A 24,001-nucleotide genomic window follows, 5' to 3' on the forward strand; every position below is an offset into this window, starting at 1 on the left:
AAATTGAATATGCAATATTTTGTTATCAGTGCTGAAATATTTCATAATAATTTTGCAATATTTTGATATCAGCATTGATTATTAATGAGCAGTTCTGTAATATTTAATGATCGGTGCTATAATATTTAATGATCAGTGCTGTAATATTTCATAATAAATTACATTATTTACTATAAATGCTGCAATATTTTGATATCAGCATTGATATTTATCTGTGCTGTAATATGTAATGATAATTTCTGTGATATTTAATGACCAGAGCTGTAATATGTAATGATCAGTGCTGTAATATGTAATGATCAGTGCTGTAATATTTAATGATCAGTGCTGTAACATTTAATGATCAGTGCTGTAATATTTAATGATCAGTTCTGTAATATGTAATGATCAGTGCTGTAATATGTAATGATCAGTGCTGTAACATTTAATGATCAGTGCTGTAATCAGTGCTGTAATATTTAATGATCATTGCTGTAATATGTAATGATCAGTGCTATAATATTTCATGATCAGTGCTGTAATATGTAATGATCAGTGCTGTAATATTTAATGATCAGTGCTGTAATATGTAATGATCAGTTCTGTAATATGTAATGATCAGTGCTGTAATATTTAATGATCAGTGCTGTAATTTTTAATGATCAGTGCTGTAATATTTAATTATCAGTTCTGTAATATGTAATTATCAGTTCTGTAATATGTAATGATCAGTGCTGTAATCAGTGCTGTAATATTTAATGATCATTGCTGTAATATGTAATGATCAGTGCTATAATATTTCATGATCAGTGCTGTAATATGTAATGATCAGTGCTGTAATATTTAATGATCAGTGCTGTAATATTTAATGATCAGTGCTGTAATTTTTAATGATCAGTGCTGTAATATTTAATTATCAGTTCTGTAATATGTAATGATTAGTGCTGTAATATGTAATGATCAGTGCTATAATATTTCATGATCAGTGCTGTAATATGTAATGATCAGTGCTATAATATTTCATGATCAGTGCTGTAATATGTAATGATCAGTGCTGTAATATTTAATGATCAGTGCTGTAATTTTTAATGATCAGTGCTGTAATATTTAATTATCAGTTCTGTAATATGTAATGATTAGTGCTGTAATATGTAATGATCAGTGCTGTAATATGTAATGATCAGTGCTATAATATTTAATGATCAGTGCTATAATATTTAATGATCAGTGCTATAATATTTCATAATCAATAAAATATTTCACTTTAAATGCTGAAATATTTTATAACCAGCGTTGATATTTAATGGTCAGTGCTGTAATATATAATGATCAGTTCTGTAATATTTAATGATCAGTGCTGTAATATTTAACAGTTAGTGCTGTAATATGTAATTTGTAATGTAATTTAATGTATTGTTTTCCTCTGGTCTGCAGGTGACCGTTACTCACAGTCTTCAGATTCAGGTGTGATCTCCACCATCAGAGACAGAAAATCAGCCAGAAACTGTGTGTTATTCTTCGCCATCTGCAGACGCTTGCAGTATTCTCTACAGACACAGAAAAACAAACCGCACATATATTTACACTAAAACACACACTATAACTCCAACATTTAGAAAATTGTGTTCATATGTGTGTGTACCTGGGAGCTAGAAACACATGACCTGCAGACTCAAAAGAGTTTGGCAGCAGAGACTGTAAATCTGAGATGAGAGAACAGGAAATGAAGGAGAAAATGTGTGTTAAATGTGTTGACCTGTTCTTCTCCTAACAGGGTTCACTTTAGACTCTGACCTGAGATGAAATCATCAGTGTATTTGTAGACACTCACACTGCAGTTGTAGCATGACATCACTGAGATCAGCCTGGATGTAATATTCACTGTACGGTGGCAGTACCAGTCCCAGACTGCAGGTGGCACACATGAGAAAAATGACAAATGTGAGTTAGCATGTTGTACGTCAAACATTATGATCTGACTGGCTAGATCAAGACGTACCTGTAGTCTGTGTCATTAATGGGAGTCCACGCATACATCCGTACAACTTCATCAATGTAGCGCTGCAAGAAGTTGCAAGATTAATTTTCTGCCATTTTTAGAAAGTCACGTCCCACATATCAGACATGTCCCAGTTTCATATGATGCTTTAAAAGCAGTTACCTCGTCCACTGATTTAATTAGAGTTTTGATGGTCATATCACCCGATCTGCCATCGATCATTTGCCGTCGAATCTGTGAGGAAGAAAGCATTAAGATGTTAAAGTATCGTCCCTGGGCTTCTGCTGGATTAGGATAAATTATTTATTTCAGATTAAGACAAATTATATCGTCTGCCCCCCTGGAAAACAGCTGCAAGCTTCATATTTCACAGGATAAACAAATAAAGTCATTGTTCTGATGTCGCCCACATTCAAACAATGATTCATGTATTATGAACAACACAGAAATTCAACAAGAGAGTTCAATCGAGGCGAGACACAACTTTAAATTATGAACTGATTCCCACACTTTTTAAACAAAGAATTTCCAAGCCTTTTCCAGTCATGTGTGACTTCTGATTGTGATTCAACAGATTTGCAAATTAATAATTCATTTAGATCTGTGAAGCGATTTGACTTATTGATGTGTGTGTATTATTACATCTTGTTTGCTGCTGTCTTCAACTTCTGCATCCAGGAAGTCCAGAGTTACTGGTTCAGGCAGATCCTCCTCCTCCAGAGAGAAAAACCATTAACAAAACTCACAATTATCAGTAGACCGGCACAATCATTTAATGAAACCTGCTGTAAACTGCTGTAAAATTAACATGAAACAGTATGGGGTGAATCTCACAGGTCCTATTTCGACTCAAAATCAAAAGAAGAAATATGAACTTATATTTTGCATTTACATATTTCATCCTAAATTGAATGTTAAAATAATAAATGTTATTTTGCATGCATATTTCACCCTGAAATCAAAAGAGAAATTAATAAGTAAGATTTTGCATGTATAATTCACATGACAAAAATATTAAATTATATATTGCATGTATATTCCATCCTAAACTGAAAGAAAAAACAAACATATTTTACACCAAAACATCAAAACAAAAAATATATTATATTTTGCATACAAAAATCTTCCTAAATTGAAAGGGAAAATAAATAAATTATATTTTGCATAAATATTTCAAGCCAAAAATCTAAAGAAAAAAATTATAAATTATATTTTTCATGTATATTCCACATGAAAATGTAAAGAAAAAAATATATATATTATACATTGCATGTATATTCCATCCTAAATAAATAATAAATTACATTTAACACAAATTTTACCCCCAAAAAATCAATAGAAAAAAAACTAATAAATTAGATTCTGCATGTTTATTTCAACCCAAAACTGAAAGAAAAATGAATAAATTACATTTTGCATGTATATTTTACACTACAATTGAAAGAAAAAAAAAATATTATATTTTGCATACATATTTCTTCCTCAGATAAAAGGGAAAAGTAATAAATTATATTTTGCATATATATTTCACCCCAAAACTCTAATGACAATTTGTATAAATTATATACTACATGTATATTTAACATGAAAATTGCAAGAAATATTATATATTATTTTGCATATATATTCCATGAAAAATAATAAATTATATTTTGCATAAATATTACACCTTGAAATTTTAAGAAACAACATGAAATTATATTTTGCATGTTTATTTCATCCCAAAATTGAAAGAAAATATTATTCTTTTAATTAATTATATTTTGCATGTATATTTGACGCACCCCCCCCCCATTATGTATATATATATATATATATATATATATATATATATATATATATATATATATATATATATATATCATGTGCATATTTCATTCAAAATTAAAATAAAAAAAATATGAAGTTATATTTTGCATATAGTATATTATCCCAAAAATGGAAAGAATGCAACATTATAATCAACAACTCCACTGTTAAAGCAGTTTAAATCTGCTGTCTGAATGTGAGTGTATTATTCAGCTGTAACTTGAGACAAACACACACCTGAGGCTGCAGGTTTGGATGCAACAGCACGTATCCATTTGGGTCAATGGCAAAGATGTATCCGTTAGCTCCCAGCTACACAAACACACACAGAGAGAGAGACAGTGATGATGTTTTCTGCTTCTAAGAGTTAAGAGCGAAGAAACTGCTGTAAAAATGAGACTTCACCTTGTATTGTGGTGTGAGTCTCTTCAGCTCGTCCAGATGAACATCAACCCCCATCACACCGAGAATCAGCTGATTCTGAACACACAAAGCTGATGTTATTGATCTGTTACATCAGTAGAGTCTGACGTGATGATTTATCATTGATCATGGGTTACCTGAGAGTTTCCATCGACTGTGAGATTAAACACAGGCATCGTGCCGGTCACCACCAGACCAAGACCCTGAGATTAAAACACAACACATACTCAACTCACAGCTTACACACAGCTTTTATAAAGAACATAGAAACACTTTTAATATTGATTAGTATTTATAGATAGATAAACTGATCTACAGTCTCTCACCAGAGCATCCTGATAGACGTTCGTCCATTGAACCTGTTTAGCACTCCTGCCCGCCAGAACCATCGGTCGACCCAACACGTCCAGATATTCCTGTCATACACACATTTAACATAACCTTAAAGTAGATTTGAGCATTTTACCTTTAATTAGTTACCAATATTTGTGTTTGTATTAGAGCTGAGTGATATACTGTCGCTAAAAATATATTTTCATATTTCACGTTCTGATGATATGCAATATACAGTGTAACTCCATATTTATGTATTTATTTTAATATAAAACTGTCAAAAAATATACATATATATATATATATATCTTTTTTTGGGGGGGGGGGGATTTTTCCCCTTTTTCTCCCAATTTGGAATGCCCAATTCCCAATGCACTCTAAGTCCTCGTGATCGCATAGTGATTCGCTTCAGTCCGGGTGGCGGAGGACGAATCCCAGTTGCCTCCGCGTCTGAGACAGTCAACTCGCGCATCTTATCACGTGGCTTGTTGAGCGCGTTGCCATGGAGACATAGCGCATGTGGAGGCTTCACGCCATCCACCGCGGCAACCACGCTCAATTCACCACGCGCCCCACCGAGAACAAACCACATTATAGCGACCACGAGGAGGTTACCCCATGTGACTCTACCCTCCCTAGCAACCGGGCCAATTTGGTTGCTTAGGAGACCTGGCTGGAGTCACTCAGCACGCCCTGGGATTCGAACTAGCAAACTAGCGAACTCCAGGGGTGGTACATATATATATATATTTATATATATATATAGTCATAAGTTTTACATACACCAGTCAGGTTTGTAGGCCTCCTTGCTCGCACACGTTTTTTCAGTTCCGCCCATAAATTTTCTATCAGATTGAGGTCAGGGCTTTGTGATGGCCACTCCAATACCTTGACTTTGTTTTCCTTAAGCCATTTTACCACAACTTTGAAGGTATGCTTGGGGTCATTGTCCATTTGGAAGTCCCTTTTGCGACCGAGCTTTAACTTCCTGTCTGATGTCTTGAGATGTTGCTTCAATATATCCACATAATTTTCCTTCCTCATGATGCCATCTATTTTGTGAAGTGCACCAGTCCCTCCTGCAGCAAAGCACCCCCACAACATGATGCTGCCACCCCCATGCTTCACGGTTGGGATGGTGTTCTTCAGCTTGCAAGCCTCACTCTTTTTCCTCCAAACATAACGATGGTCATTATGGCCAAACAGTTCAATTTTTGTTTCATCAGACCAGAGGACATTTCTCCAAAAGTAAGATCTTTGTCCCCATGTGCACTTGCAAACTGTAGTCTGGCTTTTTTATGGCAGTTTTGGAGCAGTGGCTTCTTCCTTGCTGAGCAGCCTTTCAGGTTATGTCGATATAGGACTCGTTTTACTGTGGATATAGATACTTGTCTACCTGTTTCCTCCAGCATCTTCACAAGGTCCTTTGCTGTTGTTCTGGGATTGATTTGCACTTTTCACACCAAACTACGTTCATCTCTAGGAGACGGAGTGCGTCTCCTTCCTGAGCGGTATGATGGCTGTGTGGTCCCATGGTGTTTAAACTTGCGTACTATTGTTTGTACAGATGAATGTGGTCTCTTCAGGCGTTTGTAAATTGCTCTCAAGGACGCGTCAGACTTGTGGAGGTCCACAATTTTTTTTCAGAGGTCTTGGCTGATTTCTTTTGATTTTCCCATGATGTCAAGCAAAGAGGCACTGAGTTTGAAGGTAGGCCTTAAAATACATCCACAGGTACACCTCCAATTCAGTACACCTCCTATCAGAAGCTAATTGTCTAAAGACTTGACATCATTTTCTGGAATTTTCCAAGCTGCTTAAAGGCACAGTTAACTTAGTGTATGTAAACTTCTGACCCACTGGAATTGTGATATAGTCAATTAAAAGTGAAACAATCTGTCTGTAATCAATTGTTGGAAAAATTACTCGTGTCATGCACAAAGTAGATGTCCTAAATGACTTGCCAAAACTATAGTTTGCTAATATGAAATCTGTGGAGTGATTAAAAAATGAGTTAAAAAGTGTATGTAAACGTCTGACTTCAACTGTATATATATATTGTAATATTTTTTAGTTTTTTGATGATATTCAATACATAACTTGATATTTATTTATTTACTTTATGATATACTGTGGCTAAAAATATATCTTGATATTTTTCCGCATTTTAATGATATTTAATATATAACTTGATATTTATGTATTTACATTATGATACAATTGTCACAAAAATATATATTTTGATATTTTCAGTTTTTTGATGATATTCAATATAAAATGGTATATTTATGTATTTACTTCATGATATACTGTCACTAATAAAATAAATTGTTATATTTTTCTGCATTTTGCTATTTGATATTTAAAGCAATATTTAGGTATTTTATTTGAAATAAATTAAAATCTGTTTTTTCCTTATAAGAGGAATCCTAATTTTAACCAAATATTTTATGCAAGAAATAAAATACCATAAAAACAAAAAACTAAAGATATATCACACAAATAATTATATTTAATAACTTTCATTTATATGAACCAATATAACAATCTATTATAATAAACAGCAATATTTACCAACATACTGTTGATGTTTACTAAATATAAAATATAAATATTTTAGTGCCAAAAAGCGTCATGAATATATCATGAATATTAAATATATGTATGACACAGCCCTAGTTTGTATGTAAATATTATTATTCTTGTATGGCTACCACACTTGCATACATTGGTGTGTGTGTGCATGTGTGTGCGTGTGTGTGTGCGGGTGTGTGTGCACGTGTGTGTGTGTCTGTGTAACTCACCTGGGTGTTAATTCGTATCGCACAGATGGAGCGGATCTCAAAATAGTATCCTGCCGAGAGAGAGAGACAGTAAGTGAGATGTCACATATAATGACTGTGTTATTTAATCACTGTATAAATTTGCTCGATCATCAGACTCTGGGCTTGTTTATCATTTGCATTTTAAAGATAGTCACATTTTAATAGGAAAAATACCAGAATGTGCTCTAAAGAACCACGTGTCGTACCCTTATTAGCACATGCGATCCACTGCAGCGGAGTGACATCATAATTGTGCTGCCCAACAGAGAACGTGAAGACACGGACCTGCAGAGAGACACATCACACATCCCATAATTACTGCAGAAAATTACAGAGGAAACCAGCTGTTCCACTGGAGACACAGATAATTATGAGGAACAAAGACTTCCAGAGACCGGAGAACACAAGACACTGAATACGCACTTATATATCATATACAGGGTTCACACGCCTTTTGCAGCATTAATGACTTTCCACAACTGTTTGATTACTCAATGTGACCTGTTGCGATTATTAGATAATCACCTGGTCGTGGTTATTTGATCTAACCATGATTGAGATAACTGCACTTATTTATATTCCAATCACAATTTTCAATACATTTAAGAACATTTTAAGCAAATATAGATATAGTCTCATTTTCTGGTGTTATTGGGCTCGTGCAATTAATCAGAGAGTCTTTAAATAATGTGTGAAAGTGAAGAATTTAGGACAGAAATATCTTAATATTGCATAATACAATATAGTAAAATAATAGGGTAATTAAGGTCGTTGAATTAATGTGTTAATTTAGTGGGATTAATTACATCAAAAATGATGCGGCAAAGAAATGTACGCATGTAATAATACTCCTTGACCATATATAAAAATTCCATAATAAGGATATGAAAATAATCTAAAAAATATAATGACATATATAATTTATAATTATTTTAATTATTATATATTGAGTTATCTTTATTCAATATACAGTGGCAAGAAAAAGTATGTGAACCCTTTGGAATTACCTGCATTTATGTATAAATTTGCTTAAAGTCTGGTTTGATCTTCATCTAAGTTACAATAATAAACACAATCTGTTTTAACTAATAAAACACAAATTAGTGTATCGTTCTTGTACATACTGAATGCATCATTCAAACATTCACAGTGTAGGTTGGAAAAAGTATGTGAACCCCTAGGTTAATCAGGTCAACAAAAGCTAATTTGAGTCAGGAGTTGGCAAACCTGGCATCCAGTTAATGAAACGAGATTGTAGGTGTGGGTTAAAGCTACTTTGACTTATAAAAAGCACTCAAACATTTTGAGTTTGCTATTCACAAGAAGCATCTGCTGATGTGGACCATGCCTCGCAAAAAATAGATCTCAGAAGACCTACAATCAAGAATTGTTGCTTTGCATTACCATGGAAAGGCGTTCAAAGTTATCTGGAAGAGCTGAGATATTCATCTGTCCACAGTTATACAAACTGTCTACAAATGGAGATGATTTAGTACTATAGGTACTCTCTCTAGAAGTGGCCGTCCAGCCAAGATGACTCAAAGGGCACACTGCAAAATGACCAATGAGGTAATAAAATAAACCTAGAGTGACAGCTTAAGACTTGAAGGAATCATTGGAACTGGTTAACATCTCTGTTCATGAGTCTACTATACAGAAAGCATTAAACAGGCATGGTGTTCATGGCAGGACATCATGAAGGAAGCTGCTTCTTTCCAACAAAAACATTGCCATTCACACCACACATCCTATGAATATGGCTGAGCTGAAGCAGTTCTGTAAGGAAGAATGGTCCAAAATTCCTTCTTAACGTTGTGCGGGTCTAATCCGCAGCTATCGGAAACGTTTGGTTGAGGTTATTGCTGCCAAAGGAAGACCAACCGGTTATTAAATCCAAGGGTTCACTTACTTTTTCCACAGCACTGTGAATGTTTAATGGGACGTGTTCAATAAAGACATGAAAGAGTATAATTGTTTGTGTATTTTTAGCTTTAGCACATTGTGATTGTCTATACTTGTGACTTTGATGAAGATGAGATCACATTTTATGACCAATTAATGCAGAAAACCAGCTAATTCCGAAGGCTTCACTTACTTTTTCTTGCCACTGTATAATAATCAGACAGACAAACAGTACTGAGTGGTTGCTAGGGTGTTGTAGCTGAATGCAAGATGTTGCTAGGCTGTTTGCTCAATGCTCTTTGCTTGTTGCTAAGTATTTTTCAGGGTTTTTAGGCAGGCTGCTAGGCTATTCTTTCTCCTTCCAAGTTGTTGCGAGGGTTTTCTGGCTGATTTCTAGGCAGTTGCTAGGGTGCTCTGGGTGGCTGCAAGGGCAAAGTGGTATCTATCCATCTAACAAAAGTGTTAGATGACAGAGCAGATGTGTTGTGTATTTATGGGCTGTTGCAGTTCTGACCGTTTTATTGGGCCAGTTGTACTGTTCAAAGATGTCCTGAGCTCGATCTTCTCCTCCGTCAGTAAACAACATGATTATTTTATTACAGTTCGCTCGAGGAACATTCGTCTTCTGTGAGAGAGAGAAACAGACAGTTATAACGGATGAAACACAACTGTGAGAATGAGTGAGATGTGTTTCGACTCACGTTGAGCAGCTGGTTGAAGGCGAAATGAAAGCCTGATTTATAATCTGTGGTTCCTTTGGCTTGCATCTGCTGGACGGCCTCTTTAAAGATCTTCTTATTGCGAACGTTTGCCTGAACCAGGTGCTTAAAACACGGCACCACCGCCTCCGCCTTCTCATTAAACTGACGGAGAAAAAACAGATGATTTCAATTATAAGTTATGACATATGTTGACACATATTGACACTCACTATTTATAATCCAACGACTGCAGTGTAGCGCACTGACCCTGGCGACGTTGACGTAATCATCGTCAGAAAGTGTGTCGAGCATCTCGGTGACTGAAGCTTTGATCAGTTTCAGAGTGAGACCGCTAACACTGCCGCTCCTGTGAGGAGAAACACGTTATTACTGTAATAAAACATACAAACACACATTTACAACACACAACTAACAGATACTCACACGTCTACGAGGATGACCATGTCTTTAGGTGACGACGCTCCTTGAATGTACCTGAGAAAAACAGCGACACAGGCCTCAGTATCAAGATCAAGCCTTTGTTAAGTCCCTCCCCCAAAGCATTGATTGACCAATCACAGCCTGGAAAGTTATTTTCTGTTTCCTGCATGTAGAGAATCAATCAACACTCTAGAACAGTTCAGAGAAAAGAGAGGAAGTTGTTTACCAGGGTCTCCGTCGTACATCGTAAAGGTCAATCTTATCTGGCGCTCTCCATGGAGCCGCTACAAGAAGACAGATTTAAATTTAAATGTTACATAATGTGAAGCTGTTTTTGCATTGATGGCTTAGTGTTTCATTTGTTATGAATAATTGTATCTTTTGGTTTGAGTTTGTGTTTCAAATAATAGAGAAAATAATCAAATGAAATGAATTACCTTCTATTTGTACAGTATTTAATTCACTGGATTATCCAAAAATAACTATAACCACATTTAATATATAATATATATAATTTTTGGTTATGTATATTGGTGATATAAAATTACTCATAAACTTTATTACTGTGAAGCGCTTTGGTCAACTCTGTTGTTTTAAATGCGATATAAATCTGAGATTCAAGCTCAAATGATTTAGTTATATAAATATATAGTTTACATGTGCTGCGTGGTTTACTGTGGATTAGTGCTCTGCTCTGTCATCTGATACAACACGAAAGATTCTGTGAAGTTTCTAGTGGATGGGTTTCTCTCACCCATTCATTTAAAGTACTCATCTCTTACACACTAAGATTGCAGCCTTTAGTGGTTTAGTAAATCACACTAGGACACGTCACGATTTTAATTTGATTAATTGTCCATTTCAGTGTAAAAGGAGTCACAGAGCACGTGCTCAAAATGAGCATTTTAAAGCTGTTGTGTGTCATTAATTCTGCGTGCTGGTACCGGATTGAGTCAGTGCTCGGTACTACCGGTACTGCAGAAACACTGGTATCGTTACATCTTTTTTTATTTTAGTATCGACTTGGTACCGAAGTACCGGTACTTTTGACAACACTATTGTGAACCGCTGTCAAACTCTCCTTTACTGTTCCGTGTTTGTAGATTTGTATAGTAACTTTATAGCGGTTACTAATGTTTAGAATTGCGGGAATGCTTGAACCTGCAGTATTTCACAATGCAGGTGAACTGCGCTAAAAACACGAGCCCCCCCCCCCGCACGTTCATTCTGAAGCACACACAGATGCTTATCTGTCTTTAATCACAGCCTTTATCAGTTAAATAATCACATATGATCATATCTCCATTTTGACGTTATTTTGATGAATTATTCAGCCCTGAAGGATCGTGAAATTAGAATTTTTACATCATTAGCGAAATCATCGTGATCATATCCTGGATATTCGATGTATCATACAGCCCTACGGTAAACTATTGTTAAAATTAATGTAAAAATCAATAATCAGGCGTTCCCAAGAGTCGCTGTGTGACCTATCACATTTGATTATATTTTATTGAAACAGTTATGTTTTTTCTTATTTTTTATATCAGTTACATGCATTGGGGTGTTTTATGTTACATTTTAAGTTGTATACTTTATGTTATTGCATCACATGTGTTACCCTGATGGTGTTTTGTGTTTTGGGCCAATCTTGATGAAATATTGGACTTTTGTTTCACCACCTGTGTAACTATGGTGGTTAACAGTACATTTAAATGTGCATAAAAGCTGATTTTTGTAGTTCCGTTAAGTTGTTGTATTAATATTTTATCATTTAATGATAAATACAGTAGTGAATGTGTGAAATATTATTTAATGTAATTTTTTACAGTGTACTGTAATATATAATATATAACAGGTTTACCTGGGTAATATCTCGTGACTCCTGTGGCACTCCCAAACGCTTGCCAGAGCAGCGACGGGTCGTCTCTACTGTTCTCCATAAAAACTCTCTCTAGCGCTTGAGTCCAGTTCAGCTCGTTCAGAATCACTGGAGCTACACATGAGAGACAGACAGATATTTAATGAATTATCAGATATTGTGCTGTAATAACTGATGTAATAACATTAGTCTGGTGTCTCACCTCCTTTATAGATGTCCGTTGGGATCTGTACTGCCGTATGAGAGTAATTCACATGGTTTTTGAAGTTTGGGTCGTAAACGAAATCCAACTTCAGCGACATCTGAGAATCAATGTCTTCGCCATCCTGTTGAGAGCAAACATTACACAATCACATATATTCATATCCACACATTTAATTTCAATCCATCATTTCAGCTCAAGCCTGATTAACAATATCATTGTCACTTTAATTTGATATCACCTGCATAGAAATAATTACACTAAAATTCAACAAGACTATATGTTCATATTATATGAAATGAGTGAGAAACACAGTATATATGTGGTGAGAAACAAACTTTAAACATTCATGCAGATTCAGACGTTTTTGTAAACAAGGCAGTAAACACACAAGCATAATTTTCCTTCATTTTACAAACATTTTTCTTAGAATAGTTATACTAAAAGAATTAATATTTTAGTTTCATACCATGAAATGGGCCCCATTTTTTATATAAAACCTTTAATAATTATGATATGTTTGGCAGAACAAATCTGATCAAAATCTATATGATTTATAATATTCATCTTTTACGATTCATGCAATAAAGAGAGACATTTACTCACATAGTCCATCTCTGCTTTAGAGTTATAATATTCAATATTCTCCTCCTGAAATAAACACAGACATGAACACACAAATACAAAAATCTGTGCTAGAGCAAGACCGATATATCGGTTTTACAGATTAACAGGTGACAGTAGTTGCTTTTTGGAACTATCAGTTATCTACCAAAATCTATGCTAACAGTTGTGCTAAAAATATATATTTTTATTGCCCTTAAAATTTAGAGCAAGACCAATTTCTCAGTTTTACCATTTAATTGTGCCGATAGTTGGCTTTTGGAGCTATTGGTTATCTGCAAAAATCTGCGCTGACAGCTGCTGCTTAATAAAATATATTTGTATTTTAATTGCACTAAAAAAATAGAGCAAGATCAATATATCAGTTTTACCAATTAATCATGTCGATAGTTGCTTTTTGGATCTATCGGTTATCTGCAAAAATCTGTGCTGACAGCTGCTGCTTAATAAAATATATTTGTATTTCTAATTGCACTAAAAAAATAGAGCAAGATCGATATATCGGTTTTACCGATTAATCGTGTCGATAGTTGCTTTTTGGAACTATCGGTTATCTGCAAAAATCTGTGCTGACAGTTGCTGCTTAAGAAAATATATTTTTATTTTAATTGCCCTAAAAAATAGAGCTAGACCGATATATCGGTTTTACCGATTAATCGTGTCGATAGTTGCTTTTTGGAACTATCGGTTATCTGCAAAAATCTGTGCTGACAGTTGCTGATAGGTTTTTGTTTTTCATTTGCAATATTAAAATTTTTCATCATTGCCAAAATTTATACATATTTTTGGTCTCAGTCATTTAAAGTCAAAATAAGAGAGTGTTTTGGTATTTTTTTATCTTAAAAGTCTGTCAATCCCCTGTTCAATACCTTAATTTTTTCCCCGTTATTTTTGGGATTTTGGTCAAAAAATAAACTGCATTTCATTTTGAACTGTTATATAGCACTATATTTACTCAATTTCACACAAAACAAACAAATAACATTGTATTTTAAATGGTAGATAGCAGTTTTTTTCAAATTTCTGTTTAGTCATCAAATTTTAGTAATTTATTTGCACATGAAGAAACTGTTAATATATTAGGAAGAAGGAAATAACAGTACACACAGTAGTCCAGCAACCAGTAAACAGTAGTGGCATGTGCGCATTAACAATCACATTTACTCAAAAAATACAGAATCAATCCAACTGTACATACAGTGCATAGTAAATAAGACATTTACTCACAGCACACGTGAAGTGCTTTTACCTTGGGCTGCATCTGAAAACATAGGCAGCTGACTTGCTACCTTGCTGCCTAATCAGTTAATGGCTTAACTGACAGCTGTTTTGAATGAATGGAACTCTTAAGGAAACTGGTCTCCAAACAGTTTGAAAAGCACCTTATTTTCATTGTACCTCCGTATACAGCCTCCGGAGGCAGCATTTTCCTGGTTTCGGATGCAGCCTTGAAGTTGCACTCACGTGGTATGTAACAGAAGTTTTAATGATATTTGCGTTTTATCATTATAAAAGTTACAGGGAACTATTGAAGAGAGGCTGTTAGAATATGTGCTTCAGAGGAAGATTTATGATCTGCTGAAGTTTTGTGAGGTTGGTTTATTACATCTGTTTGAACTAGATATGTGTATATTTGCAGACAGTATATATGATATTAGTTTTATTGATATTTGCCTTTTTATTGTTAGACAAGAACTGTTGAGAAGAGAGAGGGAGAATGACACAGATGAGCACTTTAACAGTATGAGCTCAAACGTGTCTGTCTCTGATATGCGCTCTATTATTATAGTAACACGAAGGCACGTAACAAGAAAATGAACCATGACTGATCGTTTACATGTCTCAGTTGCTTCACATGCAAGCAGGTGATTTTCGGCACCCTCAAGAAACAAATCGGCCAAACGGGAAGATTTATAGGCCAATGCCAATAAATAAAAAAGTCAGAATACCGTCCGATTTTTCGGCCTCGCAGATATATCGGTCGACCACTAGTTATCGGTATTGGCAAAATCCACTATCGGTCGACCTCTACCCGAAAAACTAAATTCAGACATCATCCACAGAATAAATACTCTGATTTAACAAGAAATTCCCTCTTACAAATGCACAATGTGTACCCTACATTCAAATAATGAGCTGAAAATAACATTAATATAACATATATAAAACATTATTATTGTAAATATACTGTACAAATATTACAGATCCTTTCATATGATACATAATAATTGTGATTATATTGCAGGTTTCAACAATAAGGATTATGTCTGCCCTCTGGTCAGAGTAAAGATAAAATGAGTGATGTCACAGCTGATAAACTGACCTTGATTCCATCTTGCCAGCGATGATCTTTCTGCAGACGCTCCGCTTCACTCGCCAGTTTCTATCACACACACACAACCATCAACACTCATTGTAAACCAACAGTGTGAGTGTTTATATACGAGTGTGTGTGATTACCTCGAGAGCTTTGCGTTTCTTGGCCAGCAGTCTCTCGATGTCTGTTGCGACTTTCTCTACGATGTCTCGTGGGTTATTTCTGACCACACTGAACTGTCTCCTCTTCTCATTGTAGATCTACAACAACAGTACACACTGACATTTCATTACTGCATAGAGATCGCAAAATACAGTATATTAAACTTAACTGAAGTATAACAGAATATTCAACAGCTGGAGGAAACAGTATGAGATCCAGTGATGAGTGTGTGTTTACATTATTAATGTCCATCACTGGGACAATGATGTAACATCCACTCAAGCATGACACACTAAAAATAACCTGTTTCAGTGTTTCCTTCATGTTTAAATGAGTGTTTCTGCTGTAATCCAGCAGTTTGACAGAAGACAAGCCTCATTAACCTGCTTTAACGGCAGAACAACACAGATCAATACAGCGATATCACAAACTCACACTCACTGACAGCTTCTACTGTATGTGTAACTGTGTGTGTGTTTGCGTCAGTGTGTCAGTGTAACTGTAGTATCATTATAATATCTGTGACAGATTTCACTAGAGTTGTTCATTGTTGTGTGTGTTTGACATGTGATGCAGCACACAGAATAATGAGCACATGTTTGACACACACACAGTCTTACCCCCTTGAGTTGTTGAGCTCCACTGATGTGCTGCAGGACTCTGTCAATCTCCTGTTCAATGCGTCGAGCCCAGTGCATAATCCTACACAACACCCACAACACACATTAAACTCAGTTTGTGCTGTTGACTAATAACACCGTTTAATAACTCACTGTGTGTGTTTTACTGCATCACTGTAACAATTAAACACAATAAACACAAAATCAATCAGTTTTATCATGAAACATCAGCGGATATCAAACCCTGCTTACAGTCTCAAATCATTACCAGTATTAATTATGCTTTCGTTTTTGACAAAAATGTCCTTTAAATTTATTAATTTTATAATTCATTAATTTTAGTTGATTTCACTATGAATAAAATTGCAAATCATTTTAATTGTTGAAAATAACAATTTTGCTGACAATAGTGTGCAAAACGACAAAAACTTGTCAAACTGTAACAGACAAAATATTAAAAATATTCAACACAGCAACGATGTAAATGTTTATGATTTTATGAAATTTTATTGCCAAAAATAACAATGTTTTTGACGATAATTTGCAAAATGGCAAAAATATCTGAAACTATAACAGACAACATTTTAACCAAATATTTATCCCAGTAGCAAATTTAATAAAAACAAAATGGCGAAAATGTCCTTTAAATTGATTAATTTTAGTTGATTTCACTATGAATAAAATGACAAATAATTTTAATTGTCGAAAATAACAATTTTGCTGACAATGTGCAAAATGACAAAAATGTGTCAAACTGTAACAGACAAAAATGTAACCGAATATTCAACCCAGCAACAATGTACATTTTTATGTTTTTTTAATAATTGTTTTTGTCTTGTGAAAAAATGTGCTTGAAATGTATTCATTTTATTATTTATTCATTTTAGTCTATTATACCTATGACAAAAATAACAATTTCATTGACGATAATGTGCAAAATGGTAAACATTTCTGAAACTATAACAGACAAAATGTTAACCAAATATTTATCCAAGTAGCAAAGTTCATTTTTTTTAAAAATTTTTAAGTCACAATTTTTTTGTCTTTTGACAAAAATATATTTTTCATTTATTAATTTTATAATTCATTAATTTTAGTCGATTTCACTATGAATTATTTTAATAGTCGAAAATTAAAATTTTGCTGACAATAGTGTTCAAAATGACAAAAACGTGTCAAACGGTAACAGACAAAACTTTAACAGAATATTCAACACAGCAACAATGTCAACTTATACGTTGTTTTTTGTCTTGTGAAAAAAATGTTCTTGAAATTTATTTATTGTATAACTCATTCATTTTAGTTCATTTTACCTTGACTAAAATAAAAAAAATAAAAACACGTCAACAATAACAATGTTTTTGACGATAATTAGCAAAATGGCAAAAATGTCTGAAACTATAACAGACAACATTTTAACCAAATATTTATCCCAGTAGCAAATTTAATAAAAACAAAATGGCGAAAATGTCCTTTAAATTGATTAACTTTATAGTTTATTAATTTTAGTTGATTTCACTATGACTAAAATTGCAAATGATTTTAATTGATGAAAATAAAAATTTTGCTGACAATAGTGTGCAAAATGACAAAAACGTGTCAAACTGTAACAGAAAAAACTTTAACCAAATATTCAACCCAGCAAAATGTTAATTAAAAAAATTCCATGAAATGTACTCATTTTATAATTCATTCATTTTAGTCCATTTTACATCAACTAAAATGGAAAAAAAAAAAATCGGTGTGAAAAATAACTATATCATTGACGATAATGTGCAAAATGGCACGTCGGTATGCCTTTGCTGTCAAAAGAGTATACTTTAAACGCTCGACAGTGCGCGAGACGGAAGTACACCCAAGCCTTAACAGACAAAATTTTAACCAAATATTCAACCTGTTCTCATAATAGTAAACGATGGCGAAATCATAAGAAGTTGTACGAGTTGGCTCATACAAAACCGTACATCAGAGAGAAAAATAAACAAACCAACAAGTGACATTAAAGTGATTTTTCCTAACTTTAACCCTTAACTCCAAACCTAACCATTATTTTAATCGTACGATATTTTACGATTTCGCCATCTTGTATGAATTATTACGAGTTGTCATGAGACCATGGTTTTTTTTTGTTGGGATTTTTCCCCTTTTTTCTCCCAATTTGGAATGCCCAATTCCCAGTGCGCTCTAAGTCCTCATGGTCACATAGTGATTCGCCTCAGTCCAGGTGGCGGAGGACGAATCCCAGTTGCCTCCGCGTCTGACACAGTCAACCCGTGCATCTTATCACGTGGCTTGTTGAGTGCGTTGCCATGGAGACATAGTGCGTGTGGAGGCTTCACGCCATCCACCGCGGCAACCACGCTCAACTCACCATGCACCCCACTGAGATCAAACCACATTATAGCGACCACGAGGAGGTTACCCCATGTGACTCTACCCTCCCTAGCAACCGGGCCAAATTTGGTTGCTTAGGAGACCTGGCTGGAGTCACTCAGCATGCCCTGGGATTCGAACTAGCGAACTCCAGGGGTGGTAGCCAGCGTATTTTACCACTGAGCTACCCAGGCCCCCCGTCATGAGACCATGTTGAAACATTCAAGTATGTTTTAATTAAAACATTTATCATCATCATTATGCGTGTTTTTCATCTTGTCTTCTTCATCATTCACAAAATTAAAAAGCACGTAGTCAACGAACGTTTTCGTCATTAATTTCATTGACGGGATTAACACTGACTATTGCGTTAAAATTCAGGGTTCACACGCCTTTTGATCAATGAACTAATGTGACTTTTGCAGTTGTTTGTTTAATGGATACTTATACTTTTTTTTTACTAAATATAACAATTTAACTTTTTAGTGTTCGACTTTCTCCAAATGTCTTGAGATTTTAATTCAGTTAAATGGTGAATTGCCGAGAATTGATATATTTTAGGGCATCATTTATCCATGACTTTCGATCAGTACTCTATATTTCTGCCGCTTCTACATAATGAGTTTTAAATCTTTTGAATTACAATGACAAAATCAAAAACAGTGAACATTGTTGATAAATGTATTTTCAGTGACCTCGGCTAAACTGTATTGTGTTCACAACGCACAGCGTAACAGTGACAGAATACGATATAAAATACTCACTGTTGGCTAAACCGATCAATATAATCAATATACGCAAAGTGATATTTATACTGTCCACAAACAGACAGATTTATACACTACAAATCAGACTGTCAGAGAGATAACTGCGGACAAACAATCCATCGAAGACCTCCCAATATACAGATACAATACTAGAAAGCAAACCGATGAAGTATTTAACATCTGTGTGGTCTCATTCATAACACGAGGGTCCGTTCAGCTTCATTAAACCATCAATTCTGTTACAGAAACAGTGTGTGCGGTTAAATCACAACCCTGCAGTCTGATCATAAATATCACCTGTTTCCACGACAACAGATCTGTATGTGATTGCAGCTCGACTGCAGCTACACTATATTATATAATTTCAGGTTGTTTAACAGGCGTAGACTAAAGCTAATTAAACCTTACCAAGTCAATTAACATGAGAGGATCATAATAAATGATCGTTAAGAGAAATCAAATCATTCCCCTGCAGGTCGAGCATTTAATAATACTCTGTTAATTATGCTGTTCACATCTAATGGATGATTTGGGATGCATAAAATATCAGTGACCATATCAGTGTTGTCCATTAGCATTTCTTACATTTTCTTTAACATTTTTTAATGAGACGTAATTGACAAGGGGGTTTAAATTCTTTATCAAATTAAATACTTAGCAAATAAACACCACACAGATTTAATGTGATTGCATGCGAATTCAGTTTTATGCTTTTGGGTGATTCTCATTTAACCTGTAAACAATGGCTATATTACAGTAAAAAAGATGCTGTTGTACAATGATTTTACATTCAAAACAGCGAAAATTAATGGGATTACAAAGGGAGAACTATTGCAGATAAATACGTCACAATTTCAATAAAAATAAAAAATTGTCATATTGCGGTAATGAGACTATCAAAATGACCATCTTTTTAAAATAACAAACAAAAATTATTTTTTTACTTTTTGCATTAGTTTAATGCAAATTTTGGGGCTTAACCTCGTGCGACCCCGCGTCTTCATGTGTGGACGTTGTATTTTGGCTTCGCTATACGCAAGGCTTGATTTAATTTCATCTAAACCGACTGATCTCAGTTCAGGAGACTCTGTGCTGTCAGTAAACGGTTAAAATTTCAACGGACGGAGTCATGTGATCAAACAATATGGCGTCGATCACAGCGGAGTTTGTGTTTGGTTGAAACGCCAACAAAACTACATCTGATAAGAAACCTCATTGAGTTTTTACATTGTAACCTGTTTGATTCAAAAGATTAGAGTCTCTAGTTTCGTCCGATTTGCCATTTTTTGAGCAATTTATCGTGAAACGGCACACTGCTAAACACACTGACCACATTTGTGGACTATAGGCTCATTTTCAGTTAAATATCCTATATTTACTGTACATTATCACATTGAGAATCAATGGATTCATGCAAAAGCTGAAAAATGTGTCTTTCAGAGGCTTTATATGGAGTTAGGATGAAAATAAGGTGCATTTCAAACTGTTCTGAGACCAGTGCAGACAGACAGCACACTGGAGGTTAAGTCATTCACTAAATAGGGAGCAAGGGAGCATCCTATAGCTCTCTATGCAGTTAAGTGCATTCACTCCTAAAATCTGATCAAAAGTTCAGTTTCAGGCTGCAGATGATGTTTGGATCACTCAACATGTTTGACAGACATGTGACAATGATAATCAGTACATAGATTCAGAATTTATAATGTATAATTTTATTTTAACATGATTGACAGTGATTGGATGATGCTGGACATTACTTTAAATCAGAATTAATTATGCTAATTTATGATGTAACGTCTATAACGTCTCAATCAACACTCCTGAAACATAATAAACTATATGATGAAAAAAAAATCTGACTTTCTATAGTTTGGGATTATTTAAAATATCACAACATAGTCCCGCTGTCCACATATGAGGACATCAATTTTTAGGACAAATATTTGGTCTAAAATTAAAATCTTTTTTTTTTTTTGCATGTTTCTTTGGGACTACTAAAGAAACAAATCAAAAAGGGGAATGGAAAATGTGCACAGCAGTCACGTGGGGGTCTCAGGAGGTTAAAGGAATATTCCCGGTTCAACACAAATTAAGCTCAATCGACAGCATTTGTGGAATAATGTTGATTACCACAAACGAATTTTGACTCATCCCTCCCTTAAAATAAAAGCAAAAATGAAGGTTACAGTGAGACACTTACAATGGAAGTGAATGGGGACAATTTTTGGAGGGTTTAAAGGCAAAAATGTGAAGCTTTTAATTTTATAAAAGCACTTACATTAACTTGGCTGTTAAAACTTGTGTATTATTTGAGCTGTAAAGTTAATTCACCCTTTTAGACTTCAAGGACAACTTTCTAAGATTATTCTAGATTTTTCTAGAGGAATACAGTGATGTGTCTGTGTGTCATTTCTACATCTTCATCACTGCTGCTGTAAACACACACACACACACACACACACTGGTTCACAGCACGTTTAGCAGCATGTGTTACACAATATGTGGAGGTGAGAGTGTATCTGTGTGTGTATCAGAGTGATTCAGGCGATCTGATGCATTCTCAACATCTAATCTGAGCATGCCCAGAGTCACACACACACTCTCAACAGAGAAAGAGAGAGATTTACATGGAAATAAGGGGCGGCAGTGACCTATATTCACTTCCACAGAGAGATCAGCATTAAACTACATACAGATACTGTAGATCCTTTACTGTCCCGGTCCCATGAATATTACTGACGGCCCTGATTCTGACACACAACACAAAGTAAACTTCACCCATCATCTCATTACAACGTGTCTTACGTGCAACATTACGAAAATTAGTAAATCTGTGTAATGCTGTAGAAATGTTCATCTTTATTATGTGTAATACTGTAGAAATGAAAGCTTCTTACATGTTACTTTCTCTTGAATAAATTTCACCCATTATCGCTTGTTTTTTACATGTAGTGCGATAGAAATAAGTTGTTTATGTGTAATGTACCAGATATAAGTGTTTCTTAAGTATAATCCTGTGGAAATGTTTCTTAATGGTGTGGAAATGAGTGTTTTCTTACATGTAATGGTGTATAAATGAGCGTTTTTTTTATTAGAGCTGTCAGATTTAATGCGTTATAAGCATGCGATTAATAAAAAAGTTTAATACGTTAATTTTTCTTAATCACGATTACCGTATTTACTGTTAATGCAGCATAAACAGCGCCAGTGACCTTCTATCACGATGAGCCTACACGCTTAGCATAAAATAGCATAACAAAGCGATCCCATAGACATGCTATGGGCGGTACTGTCGTAACACGCTAGTTGACCGTTACACTCTCTCCTATGATAGAGCTGCGGAGGTTGTTATCTCAGTAGATAAAAGAATCTCTGTCAGGGATAAAATGATGGACAAAACAATGCGCTGCATGATGTACAAAACAAGCCCAGCTGGGACTTGTGATAGAAATCAAGTATTTTCAGCCTATGTAAGGTGCATTTTAATGACCACAGAAGCACGTCACCAAAACGCAGAATAAGAGGTTTTTGTCTTCAAGCGCTTTTCATGTGGAGTTCAAAGCAGCGCTTGACACTGGCGTTGACGTCCTGATGTGAATCATGAATGCAGCTTCACGATTGCTATAGCAAAGCAGATAGCCACAGTCTACCGGCAGATTAATATTGTGGAGGATGAGAGTTTAAGGGATTTAATGCCTATTGCAATGAATATGCAACCTATGTGGGGGCTAGTTTTTTCAATTAGTAAAACTCCCACTTAGACTTTGGGAAACGTTTAATGTTACTTGAATTGGTGATATTTTAGTGCATTTCTATCTTTATACTGTGGAAGGCTTTGTTTGTAAAATGTTAATAAAGCATTACATTGTTACATAATGTTTTGTTTTCTTTCCAAGGATGGAAATAAATGCATTTTGACAGGAAAATAAGTATATATGATGTCGATTTTCCGCATTTTCAAAATCTGTGATTAATAGCGATTAACTACAAAAAGTTATGCATTTAATTGTGATTAAAAAATGTTCATCGACAGACAGCACTAGTTTTTATGTGTAATGCTGTTGAAATTAGTGTTTTCTTACATGTAATGCTGTATAAACTAGCATTTTTATGTGTAATACTGTTGAAATTTGTGTTTTCTTACCTGTGATGATGTATAAATGAGGGTTCATTATGTGTAATGTTGTGGAAATGATTCTTACTGGTGTGGAAATGAGTGTTTTCTTACATGTAATGCTGTATAAATGAACGTTTTTACATGTTATACTGTTGAAATGAGTGTTTTCTTACCTGTGATGATGTATAAATGAGGGTTCATTATGTGTAATGTTGTGGAAATGATTCTTACTGGTGTGGAAAAGAGTGTTTTCTTACATGTAATGCTGTATAAATGAACGTTTTTATGTGTAATACTGCTGAAATTTGTGTCTTCTTACCTGTGATGTATAAATGAGGGTTCATTATGTGTAATGTTGTTGAAATGATTCTTACTGGTGTGGAAATTAGTGTTTTCTTACATGCAATGCTGTATAAATGAGCATTTTTAAGTGTAATACTGTTTAAATGAGTGCTTTCTTACCTGTGATGTATAAATGAGGGTTCATTATGTGTAATGCTGTGGAAATTATTCTAACTGGTGTGG

The 24,001-nt window shown here is 34.6% G+C and overlaps 1 protein-coding gene across 16 annotated transcripts in view; it reads right to left on the reverse strand.

The window, feature by feature from the left end:
• The window catches only part of LOC127438042 (voltage-dependent calcium channel subunit alpha-2/delta-2-like), an 89,290-nt gene that overhangs the window by 11,494 nt on the left and 53,795 nt on the right, over positions 1-24,001 (reverse strand). For all 16 annotated transcript variants that reach the window (XM_051693325.1, XM_051693316.1, XM_051693319.1 and 13 more), the window contains 23 exons: positions 16,220-16,301; positions 15,581-15,697; positions 15,444-15,503; positions 13,103-13,147; positions 12,497-12,620; positions 12,277-12,408; positions 10,639-10,696; positions 10,416-10,466; positions 10,239-10,338; positions 9,972-10,133; positions 9,785-9,895; positions 7,575-7,653; positions 7,348-7,397; positions 4,537-4,626; positions 4,348-4,413; positions 4,193-4,267; positions 4,025-4,099; positions 2,621-2,692; positions 2,141-2,212; positions 1,979-2,040; positions 1,811-1,887; positions 1,622-1,682; positions 1,429-1,526 (listed from right to left, as the gene is read on the reverse strand). In XM_051693325.1, the coding sequence (XP_051549285.1) occupies positions 1,429-1,526; positions 1,622-1,682; positions 1,811-1,887; positions 1,979-2,040; positions 2,141-2,212; positions 2,621-2,692; positions 4,025-4,099; positions 4,193-4,267; positions 4,348-4,413; positions 4,537-4,626; positions 7,348-7,397; positions 7,575-7,653; positions 9,785-9,895; positions 9,972-10,133; positions 10,239-10,338; positions 10,416-10,466; positions 10,639-10,696; positions 12,277-12,408; positions 12,497-12,620; positions 13,103-13,147; positions 15,444-15,503; positions 15,581-15,697; positions 16,220-16,301 (1,919 nt within the window). The remainder of the gene's footprint in view (positions 1-1,428; positions 1,527-1,621; positions 1,683-1,810; positions 1,888-1,978; positions 2,041-2,140; positions 2,213-2,620; positions 2,693-4,024; positions 4,100-4,192; positions 4,268-4,347; positions 4,414-4,536; positions 4,627-7,347; positions 7,398-7,574; positions 7,654-9,784; positions 9,896-9,971; positions 10,134-10,238; positions 10,339-10,415; positions 10,467-10,638; positions 10,697-12,276; positions 12,409-12,496; positions 12,621-13,102; positions 13,148-15,443; positions 15,504-15,580; positions 15,698-16,219; positions 16,302-24,001) is intronic.

The sequence above is a fragment of the Myxocyprinus asiaticus genome, chromosome 49 (assembly GCF_019703515.2).
Source record: "Myxocyprinus asiaticus isolate MX2 ecotype Aquarium Trade chromosome 49, UBuf_Myxa_2, whole genome shotgun sequence".
In the NCBI taxonomy this organism is placed as follows: domain Eukaryota; kingdom Metazoa; phylum Chordata; class Actinopteri; order Cypriniformes; family Catostomidae; genus Myxocyprinus; species Myxocyprinus asiaticus.